Source organism: Dreissena polymorpha, chromosome 3 (assembly GCF_020536995.1).
Source record: "Dreissena polymorpha isolate Duluth1 chromosome 3, UMN_Dpol_1.0, whole genome shotgun sequence".
NCBI lineage: Eukaryota > Metazoa > Mollusca > Bivalvia > Myida > Dreissenidae > Dreissena > Dreissena polymorpha.
The window spans coordinates 113666417-113692107 of NC_068357.1; the positions used below are offsets into that span (position 1 = coordinate 113666417).

The 25691-nt window shown below is 33.7% G+C and overlaps 1 protein-coding gene across 1 annotated transcript; it reads right to left on the reverse strand.

Annotated features, from left to right (window-relative positions):
- Positions 1 to 3262: 3262 nt before the first annotated feature.
- On the reverse strand, positions 3263 to 25416 carry LOC127871088 (uncharacterized). The gene is made up of 13 exons (XM_052413751.1): positions 25377 to 25416; positions 24198 to 24240; positions 20835 to 20968; positions 20465 to 20569; positions 18619 to 18814; positions 16259 to 16378; positions 15577 to 15805; positions 14818 to 14956; positions 14091 to 14209; positions 13097 to 13221; positions 9126 to 9920; positions 7929 to 8735; positions 3263 to 7395 (listed from the first exon to the last, which is right to left on the reverse strand). The coding sequence occupies exons 2-13, from the start codon at positions 24205 to 24207 to the stop codon at positions 7211 to 7213; spliced, it is 2964 nt and encodes a 987-aa protein (XP_052269711.1). The 5' UTR covers positions 24208 to 24240; positions 25377 to 25416; the 3' UTR covers positions 3263 to 7210.
- Positions 25417 to 25691: the final 275 nt, after the last annotated feature.

The window sequence follows — 25691 nt, forward strand, 5'->3', positions numbered from 1 at the left end:
GAGTCAGACGATTAAAGGGAGCAAACTTTTTTTAATGTGGGGGAAGTTTTACACGATAATAGCTCCGTTTGTCGTATTGTGGTAAGGAGTGTTAATTTATTTTGACAAAATATATACCAAGGAACAATAGATCCATGTTTTGACTCACTTTTCTCATGAATCAAACAATACATAAATATATTACTGCAGTTATTTTGTATTGATGTATTCTTCTATAAATTGTTATAATTGTCTTGTAATCAACTTGTTATTGCTACAAACATTTGATTCCACGGAAATTAAATCCTTACATTCGCCGAATAATTAATGCAAGTTTTTTTCTAGAGCAATAATCAACATCTTGAAGTAAAACTTCCAATTAGCGCACCAAGGGTTGGGGTACCTGGGTGAACTCTGATTACACCCCCCACCCCACCCACCCCTTTAATATCTCAAATAAATAACATACTATTTTTAGAAGTATTAATTTCATTTCGAACGAAAATCTATAATTTATGGGCATTAAATCATAACGGTACTGCACAATTATTCTGCCACTTTAGACACCCCACTACAATGTTATGCTTGATTGTTCCCACTATCATTTATTACAACATACGTATAGATTAAAGATTGACGTGCACAAGCATTCAGATGTTTCCATTTCGAATGTTTGTTTTACTATATATATATATATATACAATACTGTATACAAAACCTAAGTCACTCTCAAAATTTAATATGATTCAATATAACATCGACGATAAGTGAAAATACAGGATTCACAGAATTTTCCCACATTTATTTTTCGTCTGATATTGAATGAAAAATAGCATCATAGTGAGCACATATCGGTTGCAATGCCTTTTTAAATAATGGAACACATACCTCGTCTTATAGCATATCCTACTACAGTTTACGGTAAGTATAGTTATAACTCGATATTTCACATCATTCCTTTTTGACCTCATTGTCATTAACATGATCTGGAAAAAAAAACTTGGTAAAAAACCACCCTACCATGTTACATGACAAATACCAACCTCTGTTTCAAGTGTTTGAGAGGAAAGTGTTTGGAAGGTTTTAAGTAAGTACATAAGGATGTAACGCGAGCCGGCCGATTTCCTGAGGCCGCACCGAGCGCTATGTGCGCGGCCTCACAATGCCGATGTGCCCTACGAAGCCCTCGGAAGGCAAATTACAAAATAACAATATAATTCAATGTTTTCATCAGGCTACCTGCCTTTTATAAGAAAATTAAAAAGTGATTAAGACGCCACGAATATTTACAGTGCGCCAAACCGGGGGCCGTTGCCTTCAATGAAGCTTTAGCTATTCGTCACCCTAAGGACTTAGAGTACTGCACCCTTTTTTCAGATGTTGTCCTGCTCGCATCAAAAGTAGAAGTGACCAACTTGCTTATTTGCGAGCCTTTATGTACTGGCGAACCGAGCGCCACCTAGCCGACGGAAAGACACGATCCGAAAACAACCAAACGAAGCTAACCGATTGCCCTCCGAACTCAACGGAGATTACATACTATCCATGCCTACTCCACAGCCTTGGAAGGTAGCCGAATATATATGCAGTATTTTATTTACACACATTCCTAAAATATCAAATGCTCTAGACATTCTTAATTAATCATTTCCAATACGAAAACAGAACATGCTGTGTTATGTAAAATTAACATTTCCATATTGTTTCCTTGAAAAATGTATGGGAGGTAATAATAATGTAACAATGAAGAAACGCGAATCATCTAATTCGAACCCAAAACCTTTTCGTCACAAAGGAAACACGATTCCCATATGGTGGGTTCATTTTTAGCCCAGATGATGTTTCATGCAAAACCTCTTCGCCCTGCGGGTTCAGTGAAGGTTCTTAAAGTTTTCACTATTTGCATACAAGGAAAGCAAGTAACCTTCAGGAGAGGCTGTTTTTGGAATACAGGGAAAATATTTGAACACTCTTGGAAAAATACAGCCATACAACGTAAAATGTAAAAATAAACTTATGGACAATAGAGTTTAAGAGATTTGCTTAGATATTTCGTTCTATAAATATAAGGGGAACAATTTATCCCCAGCAATAGGCCGATGTTTATCCCAATGTCATGATTTGAGCAGAACTAGTAGAGGTTCATCATACAATGTTACATGCCAAACAAAATAAATCTTACGGTTTCCAATGAGATTGTTAGAAGTTTATGTCTATATGCATACAGTGACGCCATACAATCTGTCATGCTCACATATTACAGTCACGCCATACAATCTTTCATGCCACATATTACAGTCACTCCATACAATATTTCATGTCACATATTACAGGAACACCAAACAATATTTCATGTCTCATAGTACAGGAACTCCATACAATGTTTCATATCACATATTACAGTCACGCCATTACAATGTTGCATGTCATATAGTACAGGAACGCCATACACTGTTTCATGTCACATAATACAGGAATGCAATACGATGTTTCATGTCACATATAACATGAACGACCTACAATGTTTCATGTCACATAATACAGGACTGCAATACAATATTTCATGTCACATATAACAGGAACTGCAAACAAGGTTTCATGTCACATAGTACAGGAACGCCATACAATGTTTCATATCGCATATAACAGGAACGCCATACAGTGTTTCATGTCACATATAACAGTCACGCCATACTCCGTTTCATGTCATATAGTACCCTCTGGGCCTTCTCGTTTTTGAGAGGATTTAAATTCATTTTGCTATATAAGTATATGAACCGTTCTCTGTGAAAAGAGGGTTTAATGAGTCTGCGTAAAGCGTCGTCCCAGATTAGCATGTGCAGTCCGGACAGGCTAATCAGGGACAACACTTTCCGCTTTTAGGATAATTTTCGTTTAAAGAAAGTATTTTCTTAGCAAAATTTTTTTTTTTGGGGGGGGGGAAGTGTCGTCCCTTATAAGCCTGTGCGGTCTGCACATGCTTATATGACACGACACTTTACGCACATGCACTGAAAACCTTTTTCACAGAGCACGGCTTATATATATATATATATACATCATGTTCATTAATCCCAATGGATACAAAAAGTGTTGCTACTTTATGGCTGAGATTCGATATAATATTTGAAAATATAAAAGGAAAAGACATGCAAGGATAAAGATATAAATAACGATGGAAGACGTATTGACATACAAATAGATAATCTGAAGCTCGAATTTATATCTTACGTTTAAACATATATGTTTTAAATGAATGCAGCAAAATTCAAGAAACTTCCATAACAGTGCAGTTTTCGTCTGAGTATGACAAGTATAAAATCTGTGTAATTCTTGGTAAATTTCTATGTAACTAAATAAAAAATGATATTAGTAGTTTCCTACATGTGTTCTTACATTTATAACAAACTAGTATTCCACTTTGTGTCCGATCTTTATTAACCTTGCTCAGAACATTTGTGCTTATAATATCCTGGAAAGTTTGCAAATAAATCTGGTGTGTTGAAAAACAATATTCCAGCGGGTATGGCGGTCTCTTTACTTGGAAGCAGAAAAACATAGTGAAGCTACGTTCTAAGTTACTCATTCTCCCGAGCATTCAATTGTACAAATGTATTTGCAATTTACTAACTTGAACCATGGCAAAGGGCTATGGTAGCATAGATATGGTCTCTTAAGTGAACTCGACTACTTAAAAATTATTAATAAAAAATATCAAAATGAAGGCAACAGTAAATGGTCCCCGTTCATAATATTGATATATTGTCCGAAGTAAAATATTAAGGCATACATTTCAAGTATATTCGATATTTAACTTAATAAGATAAAGGGCAAAGCTATATCTTACAGTTCCTATACGACAAAATCGACTAACAATCGTGCACCGAAGCTTAAACTCGAATACATGGAACAAAATGTCTCACAGATGAAAACGTTTCAAATGTTAATATTTTAAAAGCAGTATTAAAACATACATGCTTATCAATTAAAATGTTCCGTTATAAGGTCCAGAGATGAATTGGCTTACGATAGAAAGTTTTTGTTTCCTTGACACAAACAATGTTAGGACAAAAAGTATGACCAAATTTATTAATGAAAACGGAGTTGTATTGGATAATCGATTTTATATTTTAAAAGCAAATGCCTTGTCCTATTAATGATGGAGATTCAAGTTCCAATCACATAAATATAGGCTACCACTGTTTAAAATAAACATGGCAAAAATATACGCCCAAATTCTTCCGGCTTTACAGCTGAGTTTTAAAGGTTTTTTATGCACAATGAGGAACCCTTGTTTGCATAGCTCTCAAGCATGCTGTTTTAAGTAGAAATGTATGCGTAACTCAAAGACATTGTATAAATACATGCATTCCAAGAAGAGACCTACTTACAGAACTGCCGACAAATAACATAAACAATACTGTTTATAAAATTTATTCTGGATGAATGCAAACAGGTTGAAGGTGTAATATAGACCAATTATTAGCAATTACTAAACTTGATTCACTAAGTGTATGTTCATAAGAAAGACCACCAGACTCATTTACCATACACTTAATAACCCAGATGAAAACGAGGTTTGCTGCTTCTAATAGATATCGAAAAGGCCTTTGACTCTGTGTCATTGGAATTTATTTATCAGACTCAATCATGGATTTATTTTAGGTCTTGACATAACACAGTGGTTTACTGTATTGTATTAAGACGGTGTATCGACAGTAACGCACTGCGGGTATTTTCTGATTGTGTTTGAAGTACAAATGAAATTCACTCAGTGGCTACATGTTCATACTGTGCGCTTAAATCTTATCTATTAAAATAAGGTCATATCCTTCAATAAATGACATCACAATCTATGAAATAGAATACGCATTTTCAAAATTTACCGACGACACTTCTTTACCCTTGGATGTCTCTGCAAAATATATCTTAAAGAAAATCATGATGTATTGTCAAACGTAACACACTACTCAGGCGTGTATAGTTAACATCGAAAAAAGTAGTTTGGATAGGAAAACATACGTTTAGCTTCGAAAGCATTAAAAAAAGATTAAACGTAAGTTGGAACTAACAAACGTTTGAACATGCTAGGCATAAACTTTCACGCTGATCTTTAAAATGTATAGAAATAAATTACGTTGACAAAATAATTCAAATAAAACTTAAAATACAAATTTAACTTCGATAGAGAGAAGAAATGTATATATTTAATATGAGCCGAGTTAGGCCGTTTTGCATTGTTCAATAACTAGAAGATTCTAGGCCAAACAACAAGCATATCGACTTGTTTTGAACCCAGTAAAGGCTTGCGAGAAAGAAAAAGAAAAAACCCATTTTTAATGGACGCTTCGTACTTGCACGTGTCATTCTGTGTCTATGCAACTGAATGAAACTCATTTCTTTTAAAAAAAGAGTAGTTTCTAGCAATATAAGCTTATCAAGTAAAAATAAAACTGATTAAAAACTTATAAAGTAGTTTCTGAGATGTTTAGTTGTATTCGAAAAGCGGATATTATGTCAAATTATGAGTCGATAAATCAAAACGGAGGCACATGCCCCATCTAACCCACCACAATAATTTACATATTGCAAGTAAAAATCGCATAACAAACTGCAGGTTCGCATGTTGTTGTTTTTTTTTCAGATCAATCGCATTATAACAAACGATGTTCCTTTAGTGTCAATATTCAGCAACATGCTGCTCGTGAGCTGTACTAATTGATTTTCCTTCCAGGAAGAAATTAATACTTGTACAAATACACGGAATGATTGTTTTCAACAAATAAACGGAAACAATATCTACAATAACAATGCCCAACTTGTCAACAATCGAGGTAGCACTTATCAGATATTTTCTTCGAATTAAGAATGAAGTGTTTCGTTTGTTGAGTCTTAATTGAATTATTTTCTTCTATATCTAAAAACTGTTGAGAGACAAATACTGTTTACAGAATTAACTCATGTATAATGCCGTTAATTATAAAGTATTGATTAAGATTTGTATTTTGACTGTCCAATAATGATCTTTTAAAAGATTGGTGTAGTGTTTTTTACTGTTGATGTTTTTTTGAGCTGCTAAATCGACTGCAATATTTGTTCTTGTTTAAAGACAGCTAATAAAACAATGTTATTACAAATACCAATTCATTAAGCCCTTTTGTGTACATAGCCAAAATAATGTAGTCAATATCAACGTGTTTTGCGGAAAACATTGGTTACCTAAATTAAAGAACATTCTTACGGTAAAAAAATCTATATACATTTTCAGGAAGAAAATTTTTGTTCACATCCGCTTGTCTTTTATTCACGCAACTGTTTATATAATTCATGACAACACATACAAGACTATACTAAATGAAAGTATGATTTCAATTGGGTAAAACGATCAGAAAACGGCCCAGTAAATGCATTCAGGGCTAACAAAAGTTTGAAAGCGCACAGTTCTTCACACTTAACCAGACATAATTCAAACAAAAGTACCCAAATACAAATACAACTACGACATTATAATTCAAATTAAAAATCACTACAGTATAATTTCTTTACGGATGCTTAACTATTCACCAGAAAAGTCCTAAGATCGACGAAATGAAATAAATAAATAAGTAAATCCTAGATCTGAGTATGTACATTTTTAATCGAAATAAAGATATATCTTATCATAAAATAAACTCTTCTATCTATCAATCGCAAAAGAACTGCAAAATACTTTCTAATAACCTGAATATACGAATAAAAATTTCATAAAAATGTTCAAACAATCTCCAAAAAGCTTATTGTTTTTAAACAGCAGCCTAATGCAGGTTCGAATGAATATACCATTCAATTTGATATCAGATCAGCGTACATGTCGACATTTGTAAAAGTAAGTATTTTTACCATTCGATTGAAACATAATATCAAAAATAACTACAGCAGTTTGAATATTAAGGCAAAATTTTTCATGAGGTCATGAAAAACACCAAACTTTCAATAGTAATTAAAGTTGTATTCATATCAACATTATTCATGATTAAGGACTGATTGTAATGATTACAATTACGACAAATGTTGTTAAGTTCGCGTTTCTTTTCCATTACATTTGGATCAAAACCATTATGGATTACGGCCCTAAAATTAGCCCATGGAAAGGTAATACGATATAATTTATGCCGACTAATAAGCATACAGCTCATTACATTTATTACTTTGGCTATTCAATTGTAAACATAAAAAACAGTTGTTCACGAGTCTAGCTACAGCCAGCGTTCCATTTCTTATGCAGGGATTCCTGGAGCCAACGCGTGATGGTTGCGCATGGATGAACGATGACTACTTCCAATTCGCCAGGGTCACACCGTTTGTCGCAACACGTAAAAATGGCATTGATAAAATGACTGCAAATCAACTTCACCAGATCCTTGTCAGCAACATCAACTGGAAAGATAATATGTATTTAATATTAATGTATGCATTTACTGTTATAACGAAACAGATAAATGCAAATATGGGTTTTCTTGTTTTAATATGAAGTTCAAGTTCGGCCATGCTAAACAGGTTTTGTTTTCGTTTCTTTTGTTGTAGTACTGCACGTTTAACTGAAATACTCATAGCTGTCATTATTGTTTATCTTCTTTTACACAAACAAATAACAATAATAAATACGTTTCTGTTCATTATAGTTTTCCCATTATATATTTTTGATGAGTGGTATGACGTGTCAACAAGAACGTGGTATATTGAAGGTAGATTTTAGGTACTAGAATAATATTTTTGCTATTTGTCGATATTAATCGCCTACAGATAATTATGTGGTACCTGCATTTAAATCAATATTTTTCCGACGATGAAAATGACAAGGATAGAACCAAAAGTACTGAAATGGCGCCATGACAATTTTAATTATCAATTATATGCATACACTATCTGCATCAAAAACGAACGAAGATAACGTAATGAGGGACACTTACTAGAACCAATTAAGGGGAAGGCTATGGATTTTATATTGTGCTTTAGACGATGAAGCTTATCGAACACTTTCTCGACAGTCTGTCGAAGATTGTCTTCGGAATTTCTTGAAATTGGATATTCCCCACATTGAAACAAAGATGCCTTGACATGGTAGACATACGTCAACTCTTTCCTGTTTTCGCCAACAGGAATACGCGATGATGCTATCCTCCTTGTTTGGAAGACCTTTTCTTCAATTGACTCTCTTTCAATACCAAATCTAAACCTTATCCCGTTCGGAATGAAACCTTTAAATTCATCAGTTTTATATTCCGGACATACGATCACATCAACTACTTCTTCTCGAATATCAGCATTTTTTATTACAAGCTTAGTTTTACTTCTTTCAAACAAGCGTTGATCTTTGCCAACCTCCGTCGATTTTCTACCTGCATTTTCAGTTTCTTCTTCCACGCTTAGTTTAAAGTTGTCGAATCGCGTCTTCGCAGTTTCGTCTTTCACACGTAGTTCACTGGGCTCATGATCGTTGTTCACAGTTACTTTGGGGAGACGGGGCTGATTATCGTACGCATGGCCAGCCAGCAAGTCCACGCGAGCATACTCGTTTGGAATAAACATATGCTGCGTTTGTGATGTTGGAAACATAACGTTGAAAAATCTTATTAGGGATTGGGCTTTCTGTTTGTTATGCTCGACGAAGTATATTTCGTTTGACCCTAGATTAGTGTTACGGGTTTCCCGACAGAATTCATAAATTGCACAAGCATACAGGAATGCACATTCTTTCAAACTTACTCCACCGGCACCTATATTAAGACAAAGAAACAAAATACTATCATCTTAGAGGAAATATTGTATAATTCCCAAAGCTTAAAAGGATATCTTAAACTTGATGATTTCTTCAATAAAATTAAGCCCTAGCTAAAATGTAATACAAGTGATGAGCCAACATTATAATTTTCCGGTTAAAATTTGCGTCACTAATTAACATTAAACTGTATCCTTTGTATCTCAGGTATAAATACAATCACGGACACTAATACATGTAGTGTGTTTCATCAGATTTTATGTCCATTTACCAAAGGTTATGAAATCTATGCAACATTACTCATTTGAACTCAAATACTTGTACATGACATATTTTGTACGCGTGTGTATGTTTATCGTACTGTTTGTTTAACTGCAATTCATCTTACCTGAGTAAATTAGAGGTAAAACCAATCTCTTTAGATTGCATTTTTGGGCCACATGAAGACAGTCTTTTACATTTGCCATAAAAGAATCCTTCTTTGTCTGGTCATCCGATACCCTGCGTGTTGGATGTATGATTAATGAATCCAACTGGCCGCCCTTTGTAGTCACGCAAAAAGATCCGTCTTGATGGTCAAATTCGCTTAAATTTGAAACGTATTCAACACCTCCTGCTTCTTTGAGTGTCTCAAATATTTTCCCCCTTCCTACTAACTCACCGTATTGTGAAATAATGACAGGATTCACAATACCGGCGTCTTTGTCATCGTATTTCACGATGTCACCAATACACACGAATAGCTCACGATGAGCAGTTAACCGATACCTGGGTGATATAATTTCTGGAGACCAAAAGCTCTCATAACGAAGTTGTATTAATTCTTGCAGCCTATTTAAATCATCCAAGTTCGAAGCAAATAATGTGCACAAAGGCTGGTCTCCATCATTCTCTGAAAATAATGGATGTGCAAATTCGAATTGTTCTCTTGTTTTCTGGTCTTCAAAAATTGACCGTACAGCTAATACCTGGCGTTTGGAGGTTACTTTTGCGCTCACACGACCATAAAACTGGATAAGGATATCATTTAATATCTCATATTCCTCTTGGTTTATCAGGAAGGCTGTGATGATCATTGTTGATGCATTGTAAGTCCAGTTGGGTCTTCCTTTGATTTGATCGGCCAGAAATTTAAAATATTTTGCATCGCGCTCTTTCACATTACCCATCGATATTGGAGTGCCTGAAGTATAAGTTTGCAATGCTGTAACACACACAATGACTTTAGATCGACGCAAACCAGGGTCGGAATGGCCCAATGCAACACATTTAAGTAATGATGGTATCACGATTGCATTTTAGACTTTCATTTTGGCTCAATAAATATTAGAAGTAAAAAGTATTACACAACTATTAATACGATGCCCCAAAGTCGAAATTCGAACATTTTAAAATCTGGTTTTATTATATGTTGTTTTCACTTCATTTATATTACAGATCTTACAATGAATGTTGCGGATCTTACAAAATTGATTACATATCTTACAACGAATGCTGAAGATCTTACAAAACATGTTACAGATTTTGCAATTAATGTTACATATATTACAAACAATATTTAACAATCGCGAAATTAATATAACAGATTTATCAACAAATATTACAGATGTTCCAATTTAAGTTACATATCTTAAAATGAATATACGGATCTTAAAATTATTGTAACATATCTAACAATGAATATTTGAGACAGTACAATTAATTAACAGATCCCAATATGAAAACTGAAACGGGCTAAAGTAATTAAAGGATAACATTTAATTGCGTTGTAAATGCGCACACCATTTTCTCATCTATTTTTAGTCAGAAAACATCGATTAACTTTCGTAAAAAGTGATATGTAATCTAATAACGACCTCATTTATAGAAAACAACTTATATGTATTTATTTTTCATTTCAGCTTTTGCCGATTAGTATTATCAACGAAAACGTATTCATAAAAACGAGATTGAAATTACAAGAAATGGAAAAATTAATGTAACAAGATAGTCCCAACCAATAAAAGTCCCTTACCTACGCAGGATCCACCATTTTCAGCAATATTTGTAGTTCATGTGTTGTCATAGCAACCATAATTCTTTGCGTAGGAACAAAATAAAATAACAAGCATAATCCCCATATTGTCATCTATCCATGGTTCAAGTTTCATGAAAAAATATAATTTTAAAGTTATCTCAGGACCCACCATTTTCAGTATTATTTCTACCCTTTTCAGTATTATTTCTAGTTTATTTGTTACCATGATAGCAACAAGAATTGTTGACGAAGGAACAGAATGAAATGACGTGCATAATATCAATATTGCCATCTGTCCATGTTTCAAGGTTCATGAAAACATATGAAGCACTTTTAAAGTTATAGCAGGATCCAGAAAAGTGTGACAGCCTGACTGACAGAGTGGCTGACAGACACACAGAGCAATCACCAAATAGTCCCCGGTATTGGACTAATATAACAATATAAAGAAGTGAAACTCCTGCTGCTGGAGCAGTATTGAATTCGTATTATGTACAATTAGTTGGTCCTGTATTTAGGCAAGTGACCGATTGAAGGCCAATAAGTTAGCCAAAAGTCAATGGACCAAAAAACTCACACTTCATCTGCAAGCCATGTCAGCTCAATATCTGAAAGCTTTGTGTAAAATAACGCCGGAAAAGGTTATAATACAGATAATTTCTAAGTTCAAGGCCCATTACTTCGCCAAAAATCAAATGGACTAGAACCAATTTCACACTTCATATGAAGGTAATATAGGCAGGCTCAAATACCAACAATCAGCTCAATATCTGAAAGCGTTGATAAAAAACATACCGAAAACGGTTTTTCATAGAAAAAGGTCCAAGGCCCATTACTTTACTAAAAATTATTGGACCAGAAGGAGTTTCACACTTCATATGAAGGTAATATAGGTAGACTCACATAGCAAAAATGAGCTCAATATCTGAAAGAGTTGCGTAAAAAAACATCCGGAAGACTGATAAAATAGAGAAAATTCCAAGGCCCATTGCTTCGCCCGAAATCAATGGACCATAGCAAAATACACTTCATCTGCAGCTCATTTTGGTAGACTCACATAGCTAAAATGAGCTCAATATCTGAAACGTTGCGTAAAAAGCCTCCGGAAAACGGGTATTATAAAAAACATTGCTAAGTCAAAGGCCCATAACTTTGCCAAAAATCAATGGACTGGAAAGAATTTCACACTTCATATATAGGTCATGAAGGTGTACTAACATACCAAAACTCAGCTCAATATATGAAAACCTCGTGTTAAAAACCTCCGGAAAACAGTTATCATATTAAACAAGTCCAAGGCCAATAACTAGGCCACAAATCAACGGACCATAACAAATTTTACACTTCATCAATAGGTCATGTAGACTCACACACCAAAAATCAACTCAATATCTTAATGCGTTGCGTAAGAAACCTCAGGAAAACAGAATGCCGGACAGACTGTGCGACTGCAATAAGCCACCATACAAGCGGCATAAAAAGTGTTTGTATAAAGAAAAAAGTCATCATGTCATGTGTATTATATTGAAATATTTCATATAAAATTGTTGTTATTTTCTTTTCAATAATAAAATTTACCAAATAATTTATATAGGTAGCTTTCTAATAACAGGAATAAGAATATGCTGCATTTAGGTTTGTTACATAAACACAATAAGATACATAAACTGACCATGGAATTACGTGTATAAAAAAATGATTCATTTTCTTGGCCTAATACTACCGAAATCATCTGTAATACTTCTGTAACAAACTCTTACTTCATGATAAATACATAACATGGGAGTACATGGTTTTTCCATTCATTTAGGAGATGGTTGTGTATAACTCATAGGAGCATACCAAACTGTAGTAATAATGAACAAACTAATGAACCCGCAGAATGCTTAATTCTGAACGAAATACACCATTTATTTGTATCTGCAAACCCCTGCTTATCTATGTATAAGATTTTTTGTTGAATTTATTAATAAGTTCCCATATAAAATTATTTTCAACTTGCTTAAAAATGTTTCAGGATTATTAATGTAATTCTATTGAAAAGTTTTTAAACCAATATTTAAACAACTATTAAACTACACATTTTCTAAAATTAAAAAAATAAGCATGGAAAGTGCAAAGTAAATAGTTGTGTTTTTTTCCACTAAAATCGATAAAGATAAGCTTCAATTATTTGATACAAAATCTACACACAAATACAGAGATTGGAAGTGAAGACATTAGGGGGCAACTGGTGAAACGGTCATTTATGAACAACAATAGCCAAAGCCATAGTGGGTGTTTTCAAAATAAACATGTTACGAAACTAGGAAACAAGACGGAAATGATTCCTCCAAACCTACATGGGCTGTAAAATGGTGAATCATTCGACTGAAGGTCTGCGTCTTCCGTGGAGTAGATGTCGTCAATATCGCCATCAGAGCTGTGTCGATACTCAAACATGGGCGGACCAGACGTAAGCTCCTCCCTGTGGGACACAACCACATTAGTGTACGTGACTTTATCGCTCAGGAGCAAACAAGGCAATTATTACATTCCCTTTCATATTTTGATCATTAAGATGCATTCATGGTATATGATATTCTGTGCCATATAATGGACACAATTTGTAATAGTAAATTAGGAAATGCTCAATACACAAACAGGCAATAAATTATATTTATACCATCAACCGTTTCCAACTTATATACGTTTTGACGCGTGTGTCGATCATTAGAAAATTAAATTCTATTAAAGGCCTTTCTTACAAGATCCAAGTTTAAAATGGTTTAGTTCCAGCCCTTAAATACTGATAAACAGCAAACAGCATAAAACCTGAACCATTTTAAACTTGGATCTTGTTTAAGACCTATACTGTCACGCATTTTTTTAAATGTTTACTTTAACAGACAGCCTTACTCCTAAGCAGTTTGTGCAAACGCTCAGGCTGGTCATGAGCTATGGCATAAGACCCATTTCGGAATTAGGCAAACTATTAATGCTAATTGAAAGAAGTTACTCAATGAAATATTATCAGCGAGTAAACCAAGCGTCTCCCTTCCAGTAAGTTTTAACTTACTTATGTTCTTATTTAGAAATTAGTCTTGGCATTGTTTGTACACATGAATGCATTTGTGACATTCTAACAATAATATTCAAATTTCCATCCTGATCATGTTTGTATTTATTTCAGCAATCTTTTTTAATTGATGTGCTTTGTAAGAACATGAAATTTAAAAATCATTGAATCCTACCTCTCTTTGCTGAAAAACTTGATGTGAGAGTTGATTTATTTCAGAATCTATTTTAATTGATGTGCTTGGAAACAACGTGAAATTCTAAAACCATGAATCCTACTTTTCTTTGCTGATAGACTTGATGTGAGAGCTTATCACTCTATCTTGTTCCTCAAGGCTCTCTGGGTCCTCTTCCAATGGCTGGGACTCCACGTCCTTCTTTGACATTGACTTTGTCGTCTGTACAAACACAGACAGACAGGTTACCAGCAAATCAAGACAAGTGTGGAGCCTTAACAGGAAAAATATCATAAAAGCAGATCATGGTGTTAAAAATTATCCTGTAAAAAGAGCACATGTTAATCTGGGACGACACTCTTTGCAAAAGCCCAGTTTTCCCAGGACAAGGCACAAATAAAGGTTGAACAGAATGTTATGTTATAACAGAAATCAATCGGTACAAATACAAATTTCAGATGCCTTAATAAAACCTACTCCTAAGCTCAGAAAGGCGAGCTTTAATGTCAAACAATGCTTCACGGGAAGCATGCTTAACTACCCATATTCAAAACCTATAAATGTAAATCAGTCTTGTTGTTTTTCATTTTGTTCATTACTCACATTTTGTTCATGTTTTTAGTTTTGATACTGCATATCATATTTGAGATAAAATGAAGAGAAGAATGCTAATTGACAATTGCAAAATGATATTTTTGTTATTTGCTTTAGAAGAAAAAAATCACTATACCTTTTTTTTATATGTATAACCTGTGATAAAATGCAAGGAGCAGGTCTGAAGTCAATGGTTTTAAGATACATTTAAGAACAATTATAGACAAAAAACTTACAGACTGAGTTGCGCGAATACTCTGCCGAACTTTGGTCAATCGTTCTTCAGCAGTAGTCTTGGCTTGGTCGATTATTTTAATATCTTGTAGGGTTTCCCTATACTTCCTTACTTGTTCGTTCAAGATTTTCTCGATGCACCTGCAGTTATTCATGAACTACATTAGTACTTGAAAACTCTAATTTAGCCATATCGTGTAAAATGGTATTATGTCATATGCATCTGATTAGGAGCAACTATGTCTGCTGATGAGACCACGAAAACTTGCGTAGTGATTGAACAGCTATTCATGATCTTCAAAAGATGCATATGGCTTTAAACCCATTTTCGCATAATGCAGCGGCTTAGTAATTTCCAACATATGTAATGAGAAGTCAGGTTTGCATTTCTAAAACCAGGATTTACTAAAATATTAGCAGCCTCACGATTAAGCACCCTCATAGCTTGAATCGTGTTACTTGAACTTTCGTATACAAATGCCATTAAATAATAAGCCTCACTCTGGGAAAACTGGGTTTAATGCACGTGAGTTAAATGTCCTCCGTGATAAGCCTAAGCAGGCTGGACAGGTTAATAAGAGAGGTAACTTTCTGTCTTTACTGTTGTATGGGTTAGAAAATACTTCCTGCAAACATAAAGTCCCATAAAATCAGAATGTGTCCTCCCTGTGCAGATTGCAAAGAATATCTAGGGTAACACTTAACGCACATACATAATGCCCAGTTTTTCCTAAATGTGGCAAAAATAATAAGCCACGTACAGCTGTTGTTTATTGTTTTGTTCCAGCAGCCCTTGGTCTTTATGAGTGCGAAGTAGACATGGTGCGAATATGATTGCAATCCCGTTGGCAGACATCTTGTTACTTTGCTCATGTTGAATGACGCGGGCAAGGTGGAATATGAGGCGCTCAAGTACATCCTGGTTGACTTTGGGCAACTTCTGGGTCAGCGTGAACAACACCTGAATTGCCTCACGCTCGTCCTTTATTTCTAAAAGGTTTAAAGCAGAAAGTACGGCTGGCATAAAAATAGTATTCCCAGAAGTATGCATATGTGATATAATATTCAAAGCAACACTCAATTTTATTAATTTGAAAGGGATTAAAGTAGCAGGAAACCGTGGATTCTTGTCTAGAATGATGTACGTTTAATACACATCATTCTTAAAGAAGAAATCGACAAATTAATATATTTATTCAGGGATTACATTATATTGATATTGTGTTACAAGTGACAGTAAAATGGTCAATATTTTAATATTTAAAAAAATATGCTATCAGGAGAGCCATTCTTGTAAAACTCTAGTAGTCTGTTCAATAAAATATTTAGTATTTTAATCTAACTGGTCCAAAATATAAATATGAAATTAGAAAGATACATTTACTACTATTAATTAGACAAAAAGAAATGCAAAGTCCTGTAAGAATACCAAGCATAACATACCGGAAGCCTGTATAAACTCATCATAGAGGTCAAATGTCAGTATTGGTTCGGGTAGTTCACGGAAGAACGTTTTTAGAGTGCTAGTCAACACATGCACAGGGAATTCATCCACATTGATATCTGAAAATATACAATATAATACCTGAGGCTTATTGTGCGTGTTTGTCCACAGCTATTATGCTTAAATAAATAATATGATTGAGCTTAGTCAAATGAAACTTTATTTTTCTGTTTACAAAAGCGTGATTTGTTATGTTGATATAAAAATTAAAGATACCATGTTTTACGAAGTTTGCAGTTTCCAACATGGACACAGATGTTCCTGTAAGAGCTTCTCAGACAATTATACATTAAATGTTCATGTTTAGTTCAGATTTAATTAAAATGTAAAATTCTGATCATTCCATATCCACAACATCTGATGCTTAACAGACAAGACAGGACTTTCCCGATGAACCAATAGCTAACAAAGTACGCTGTGCTCTGGAAAGGGCTAAAGGAACGGTTAAATGTTATTTATCAGCAGGTATAATAGTTAACTTAATATCTATTGTTTCAGTAAAAGTTAGATTCCCAATGTTAAGTTCACATCGAATATGTTAAGAACATTCTCCATATGTAAACTAATTTATATCAATCGCATTTCCTTGACATGCTATTTAATTGAAATATGTATTATGTTTAAATGGCTATGTACTGATTGTATTCGCCAATAAAAAAATTGTCTGTCTGTCTGCTAAAGGCACTCACATTAGACTGATAAGATTTACTATAGCAATAGAGAAAAACTGCCACCCAACCCGATCAGCTTTTTTTTAACAAAACAAAACCATTTTTGAACTCAGTCGATATCTAATAAGACAAATAATCTGAGCAAATTTCAATATCCTAAAGTGTTAACATGTACACGGTTTCACTAAAACCATATCAGGAAACTGACCGCCCCATATCAGACATGTTTTTAATAGACCAGACCCATTTTTGGATACAGCTGGTATATGATTGGAATAAATGCTTCAATCAAATTTCAATAAGATTTGGCATACACAATTATTTCCAGAATGGACACGAGCTTATTCTTCAATTTATGGGACAAATATTCTAACCAAGTTTCAGGAAGACTGGACAATAAATTACTCAAACTCAAGTTTCTTAAGGAAAAAGGTTCTGTCAATGTTTCATAAAGATTAGGCAACAAATGTGTTCACAAACTGATTTCTTGAATTATACCTAGTTTTGACCTCATGCGATTCAGTTTTTAACTCAACAACCAAATAATTGGGACTAATGTTATGACAAAGTTTAACGCAAATTGGGTATAAATGTGGCCTCTAGAACTACAAGGCAAATGTTGATGGAACACTAAAGATGACAAACACAGACAACACTCGGTTGCAAAAGTTTAAACTTGAGTGTTTGCACGCTTTTGTCTTTAATATGACCTTGTGACCTAATTATTTACCCACTAGACCCATGTTTTACTTTACCAAGATTTCAAATGACAAACGTTCTTGCCAAGTCCCATGAAGATTAGGCAATAAATGTGGCAATTATAGTGTGCACAATGTGATTGTTGACAATATACAACGGAGGAAAGCAACTTATGACAGACAAAAAGTGATGAAAGGAGTTCAAGATGAGCATGTTATGCTCAAATAAGCTAAACAGATAGAAATGTGTCAAAGAAACTGACACCCCACAATAACTGTTTGAACACAAAAAATCAACTATACATTCTACAGCCAACAAATCAGCCATTATTATCATGCCCCCATTCAGCTGTGAAAGTTTGAGCTAAATACGCCAAGATGTTTGAGGATTCTAAAACACAAAATGTTGGGACAATTTTTTCCAAAGAGGATAAACAGACACACAATAACTGTTTGAACACAAAAATTCAACTATACATTCCACAGCCAACAAAGCAGCCATTATTAGCATGCCCCCATTCAGCTGTGAAAGTTTAAGCTAAATACGCCAAGATGTTGGAGGATTCTAAAACACAAAATGTTGGGACAATTTTTTCCAAAGAGGATAAACAGACAAAGTGCCATAATTCAGCAAAAACGTGTGGCAACAAAAATTCATTTGTTAAAGATCATCAACACATTAACGTCACTAAACTAAGGATGTTTTAGCCATAATCAAACAGACAGAAGGCAATCATTCTGCTGAATATAGCCAAAGCAACCAGAACATAAAACCTTGTTGCAGCTTCTTTTCTATTTTTTACGCTAAACTCAATCTCAAGGTCATTCAGCTGCAAAGTTATGGACGAACACAATGCTTAATGTCGCCCACTTTGTACTAGCATATAAATCCCCAACTGGAATAACGTTGTATCAAACAAACTTGTCCACCTGTTGCCCCAGAGTCTAGAGCAATTTTCAGAGTCTTGATCTTGGCCGCCGCCCCAGACTTCCTGTAGATACCCTCCGTGTGAATGCCATGCGTCTCTATAAGCCGGATGATGAGGTCCAGAAAAGCAGGGATCTTTTCCTCAGCTGTGACCATGCTTTGCAATGGCACGCAAAACACCTTTGTACCTACGATACGCTGAAATTAAGAGGAGGAAGTAAAAACGAGACTATTGCCAAGCAATAAAAGTCTCCTAACGGTGAAACGCAACCATTTTCAGCAATATTTCTAATCTTTTTGTTGCCATAGCAACCAGAATTCTTGACGTAGGAACAAAATGAAATAACGTGCATAATCACCATATTGCCATCTGTCCATGTTTCAAGTTTCATGAAAAAATATGAAAAACTTATAAAGTTATCGCAGGATCTAGAAAAGTGTGACAGACTCACAGACTCACAGACTCACGGACTCACAGACACACAGAGAGCAAACCATAAGTCCCCCCCCCGGTTTCACCGGTAGGGGACTTATAAGCACAACATTTACCTTCAGCCATTGTGAAATGTTTTCATCTGCAAGACAGCTCACTCAGGTATGAACAATAATCGAAAGGTGAAATATCGAATTTATATTCAAATCCTTTTCTCATATTAAATATATTTTTGAGAGGGTGGCTTGGCTAGGGACATATACGATTATGCGATAAGCACGAGTCATTGCGAATTTGTTTACACCATATTTGTTCCCCAAACACCGCATCTACAAATTGTGTTTATTTTTTTTGGTGCAGAATCGCGGTTTCATCAGTAATACATTTTAGTCATATCAAGGCGGTCAGTTTACCGAATAACATGTTTCATGCTTACTGGTTTACTTTTACTAAGTGCATATATGCAAGTATAAGATAACTTACACATTTGAATCAGTGGAATGGGGAGAAATGGCATTTAAAGGGTTTCATTACCAATCCTCACACAAATTAAATGACTGGACCAGTGATCGATGCCCTTCGCCCTCGGATTTGTAGTCCGGCGTAATAAGGAATACTTAATTGTACTGAATTGTGTATTTTTTCTAGATACACATTTAATTTGCGGAGTTTTTTGACGTTTTTCATATGAAAAAACAAGGTAACTAGGTTTTTTATATGAAATAATGAACAAGATGGCCACATGCCCAAGGTCGCTTAACTGAGACCCGATGGAGATGCACTGCTCTGTTCAATTGCTTTGTGATGTAAGGATAATCATCTTAGTGTGGCTGATATATAATTAGAACAAATGTTTAGAGCAAGGATAATTAAGAGTTGGATAAAATGTGAGAATAATTGTAAAACAAACAGTTCCACAAGTTCAATTAATATTGGGAAATAAATGTGGGCTCCGGAATTTATATGCGGTTTCTTAAATTTGATTTACAGACCTTGATCTTGTATAAGCTGATATAGTATGATATTGAACATTACTATACCTCGTGTTACAACTGCCCAGAATATATTCATAACGGCCCAGAATAAAGTATGTAATAATTTTTTTAGACATATAACATTAATATCAAGTGTTACAGTGTGTCATTTCATTAGAGATTATAAATGTATCGAAATTTAAATTTTACATTTTGGATCTGTGTTTCCCCACGACACAAGGACTTGGTGCTTCTCATAAAAACATTCTCAAATGCATCAAAGCCTGTTGCATTTCATGTAAGCGAGCTAACAAAGACAAGGTTTAAACTTAAAAAAAACGGAACACAAGACTAGACAGGCTTTTTATTTGAGATCAGTACAGAGTGCATAATCTAGAGAGCTATGTAAACACAACTATATAATATCGAACGTGCCTTTTCCTGAGCATTGCTGAGGGAGGAGTCTGTGTCGACGCGGCGTCGAATCTGAGGGGGCTCCTCCCCCGACGCAAGGGGCGTGTCTACTGGCAACACGCCTGTCAACTCCTGCAAAAAAATATCATATAAGCATAGTCAAGGCAATAAGCGTGTATATTGCAATTCTGTGTTTTCTGTTGTTGTTTTTTTAATTGCACTTATCTAATTTTCTTACCAAAAGAAAAATGAAGGACCCTGAGAGCAATATTTAATTTGTTTCAAACACTTAAATGAAAAAGACTAATAGTAAGTGACTTAAATACTATTTGTTAAGTTTAGTTTCCTGAATTACCTTATGTTTTACCCAAGAAGCTTCATGCATAAGGACCCTTACCCCTTCATTTATACAGAGCCACTTGACCTCCTCAGTTCTCTCCTTGAGCGCCTCCCCCAACTGCTCTCTACGGGCTTTCAACGCCAGATACACCTCAAACTGGGCTTTTACAGAGCCCGCTGTGTCAAATTTCACTAAAATTACAAGTAAACTATCTTTAAAAAAAGTTGTTTTGGGGCTACTGCTGGCATGTTATTGAAACTCAACTTCTGATTTCTTCAATCGCTCCATGCACGTGTGTTTTTGCTGCAGTTAAAAAAAAAGATGAGCATGGACTTTAAAAACTAACCAAAAATCCCCAAGATTTACATACCTATTGAAACCAAGTTTGAATAACAAACCCATCTACTGACACAATTTTAATTTCGTTTTCATGAATTTATATATTTTCTTTCTAGGATATAAGAATGTTTAAGTCGATAACCATAATTCCTGCGTTGATATTCTTGGTGACTGCTTTTTTCTTCCTTTTTTTCTTTCCAATTTCTTTATTAAAGCCTCACAACCAATTGCCATGATATGATAACAATGGCTGATCATTATTAACAGGAAAAATACTCTTACAACAGGACTTAAAAATATTGTTTATAATGATCATACTTTGCCAAAAGGATTGTTCTTAAGACGGCAATACATTTAGTCGTCTAACTAACTGGTACATTGCTAATATTCTTTTTGCGTTCATTTGAGAGCCAAAAACAAGGTATAAAAACACAAAAATATCAAGGGACACAAAACTGAAATCTTACATATTATCTAAAGAGTTTCTTATTCATATCTTATTAAGTCCAGGTAAGGAGTGTGTAGTGAATTGACAAATAAATTCTTTCATAAAAAAATGACGTATTTTTTATCTTTATCGTAAGTCCTTTGTTCGTCATACTTAAGGCGCACACAGGCAATAATCTACTCAATGATTGATAAACGAAGACGTCTCATTATATCTTCACCTTGACCCGACATGGGGACAAATGCATACGAGACCTTCCTTATATGGTACATCTTACACCCGTTATCAATAAACCTATTTCTGCTGGCACGTGTGAAATGCGTCAAATACATGTCCGGTATGTAAGAATGAGTAATTATAAGAGTGGAGTGCTGTGCTGGCTGTTCAAATTTAATTGCTTATTAGACTCGCACACCTTGGTATTAAAGGTGTATAATACTCCTTTAAATACTATAAAATTTGATATCAGTTGAAGTGTAGCCAATTTACACATCTTGTCGAAAAAATTGTACATGTATTTTAAACGTCTGTATATATCCGTTAACAATAACAGTCTTCAAGTTGTTTGACACTCACACGATTGTATTAGTTCTATTGTATTCCGTGGATGTATCCGGCAAATATGAGTGTTTACTTGAACTATGACGCAGTGAAACTAACACAAATCTAAGTAGTTATTTACGTCCTGTCAAATTATTTCAAAATCACAGGGTCCTATAATACTATAACTTTAAGAATAATTTTAAATATAAAAAATAAATTTAAATATATAGTTATTATAGATAGAATTATAAAAACTTGTAAATATATATTGTATAATATGATATCAGTATTTTAATTCCAATTTGACATCAGTTGGAAAAAAAACGGATTTTTTTCTTTCTATTTTCTCTTTGATGTACATTCCGTACTTGTGAACCATGATAAGATGAAAATGTTTATCTATTGTGTTTATATTTCATCGGATGCAGTTCTTTATATTTGTGTAAATTATGGTATCCACTTTGATGTAATAAACATCTACAATAACAAGTCTGCCATATAATTAGATAAGAAACAAATTTTATAACTTCCAAATCTAACTTCTACCCACATTTTTCAGTTCACTTGTTTATGAATGTGTTGTTTTTTCAATAATTTAATATAAATTGTATATTCTTATTTAATTTTTGTGTTTCGTTCGTTTCGTTACACACCGCAACAAATTTCAGTATACATTTCAGTCTATATTTTTTAATTTAAAATTAATTTAGTTTAATGACCCCATGTAATGCAAACCTTTCTTAAACAGCATAATTTTAATAGTTTTGACCGACTCTGAAACCTCGTTAAATGTGTCCATGACCTCTGCAGATGATTCCATGTTTCGAGGAAGAACAGGAAACACAAACATGTTCGAATGCATGGTTTGTTTTAAATGTTAATGTAACAAAGTTTGCATGTTCACAATTTAATTTTATGTCACATTCGCCATTCTCCACACAAACTGGCATCACCAATTTCTTTTCTTATCCATACATATGCATAGCCATAACGAAATTTCAATGTTTTGACTTTTGAACCTCGACCGTTTCTTCGGGAGTCATCTAACGCTTTTATCATGATATAACTTTGTTTAACTTACACCAACATTTTATAAAATTGACAAAGTAGGTAACACATAATGGAAGACGCTCGCATTCACCATGGACAAGACATGTGTTATACTATTCTTTTTAAAATACAACATTTAAATGTGTTATGTACAACTTCAATTGAGTTAATATATTCGTTTCCCAATATTTGTGATCCAAAATATTGGATCGGTTTTATCATGCTATCGAACAATTTTAATAATTCTTTAATCGGAAAATCCAAAAATGATTTTTTAAATGGTATATAGAAAAAGTTGAATGCAATGAATGTTACAGATCTAACACTGCATATTATAGATCTTACCATGCATATAACAGATCATAAAATGAATGTTACAGATCATATAGTTAGTATTATAGATCTCACAATGCATGTTACAGATCTTACAATGAATATTGCAGATCTTACAATCAATAATGCAGATCTCACAATGCATTTACAGATCTTCCAATGCATATTGCAGATCTTAATATGCATATGACAGATTTTACAATAAATGTTACAGATCTTGCGATGAATGTTACATATCTTACAATGAATGTTACATATCTTACAATGAATGTTACATATCTTACAATGAATGTCACATATATAACATTGAATGTTACATATATTACAATGATTGGTAGAGATCATACAATGATAGATACAAATCGTACAATCAATATTTCACTGAGTGCTATATAGATCTCACTATGAAAACTGAAACGGGTTACACTTTTTGAAAGATAACATCTGGGGTTGTTCATAAGGACGCACACCATTTTGGTATCTATTTTTAGATCTGTATAACAATATCGATAAACTTGTGTAAACAGTGATATGTAATCGTATAACGATCTCATTGATAAAGAACGACTGATGTGCGTGTATTTTTCATTTCAGTAATTACCAAGTAACATATACAATATAAATAACATTTTTTTATCAAAACAAGAAACATCGCATATTAAATTACAAGAAAGGAAATTAAACAAATATATAAGTACTACGTTTACCTTCAGCCATTGTAAAATGATTTCTTCTGCAAGACAGCTCACTCTTGAATGAACAACAAGCAGAAGTTGAAATGCCATAACGAAATAACAATGTTTTGACTTTTGAACCTCGACAGTTTCTTCGGGAGTCATCTAACGCTTTTATCATGATATAACTTTTTTTAACTTACACCAACATTTTATAAAATTTACAAAGTAGGTAACACATAATGGAAGACGCTCGCATTCACCATGGACAAGACATGTGTTAGACGTTTCTTTTTAAAATACAACATTTAAATGTGTTATGTACAACTTCAATTGAGTCAATATATTCGTTTCCCAATATTTGTGATCCAAAATATTAGATCGGTTTTATCATTCTATCGAACAATTTTAATAATTCTTTAATCGGAAAATCCAAAGATGATTTTTTAAATTGTATATAAAAAAAGTTGAATGCAATGAATGTTACAGATCTAACACTGCATATTATAGATCTAACCATGCATATAACAGATCATACAATGAATGTTACAGATCTTATATTTAGTATTATAGATCTCACAATGCATGTTACAGATCTTACAATGAATATTGCAGATCTTACAATCAATAATGCAGATCTCACAATGCATTTACAGATCTTCCAATGCATATTGCAGATCTTAATATGCATATGACAGATTTTACAATAAATGTTACAGATCTTACATTGAATGTTACATATCTTACAATGAATGTTACATATCTTACAATGAATGTTACATATCTTACAATGAATGTTTCATATATTACAATGAATGTTACAGATCTTACAATGATTGGTAGAGATCTTACAATGATATATACAAATCTTACAATCAATATTTCAATGAGTGCTATATAGATCTCACTATGAAAACTGAAACGGTTTACACTTTTTGAAAGATAACATCTGGGGTTGTTCATAAGGACGCACACCATTTTGGTATCTATTTTTAGATCTGTATAACAATATCGATAAACTTGTGTAAACAGTGATATGTAATCGTATAACGATCTCATTGATAAAGAACGACTGATATGCGTGTATTTTTTATTTCAGCTATTACCGAGTAACATATACAATATAAATAACATTTTTTTATCAAAACAAGAAACATCGCATATTAAATTACAATAAAGGAAATTAAACAAATATATAAGTACTACATTTACCTTCAGCCATTGTAAAATGATTTCTTCTGCAAAACAGCTCACTCTTAAATAAACAACAAGCGGAAGTTTAAATGCCATAACGAAATAACAATGTTTTGACTTTTGAACCTCGACAGTTTCTTCGGGAATCATCTAACGCTTTTATCATGATATAACTTTTTTTAACTTACACCAATATTTTATAAAATTGACAAAGTAGGTAACACATAATGGAAGACGCTCGCATTCACCATGGACAAGACATGTGTTAGACGTTTCTTTTTAAAATACAACATTTAAATGTGTTATTTACAACTTCAATTGAGTCAATATATT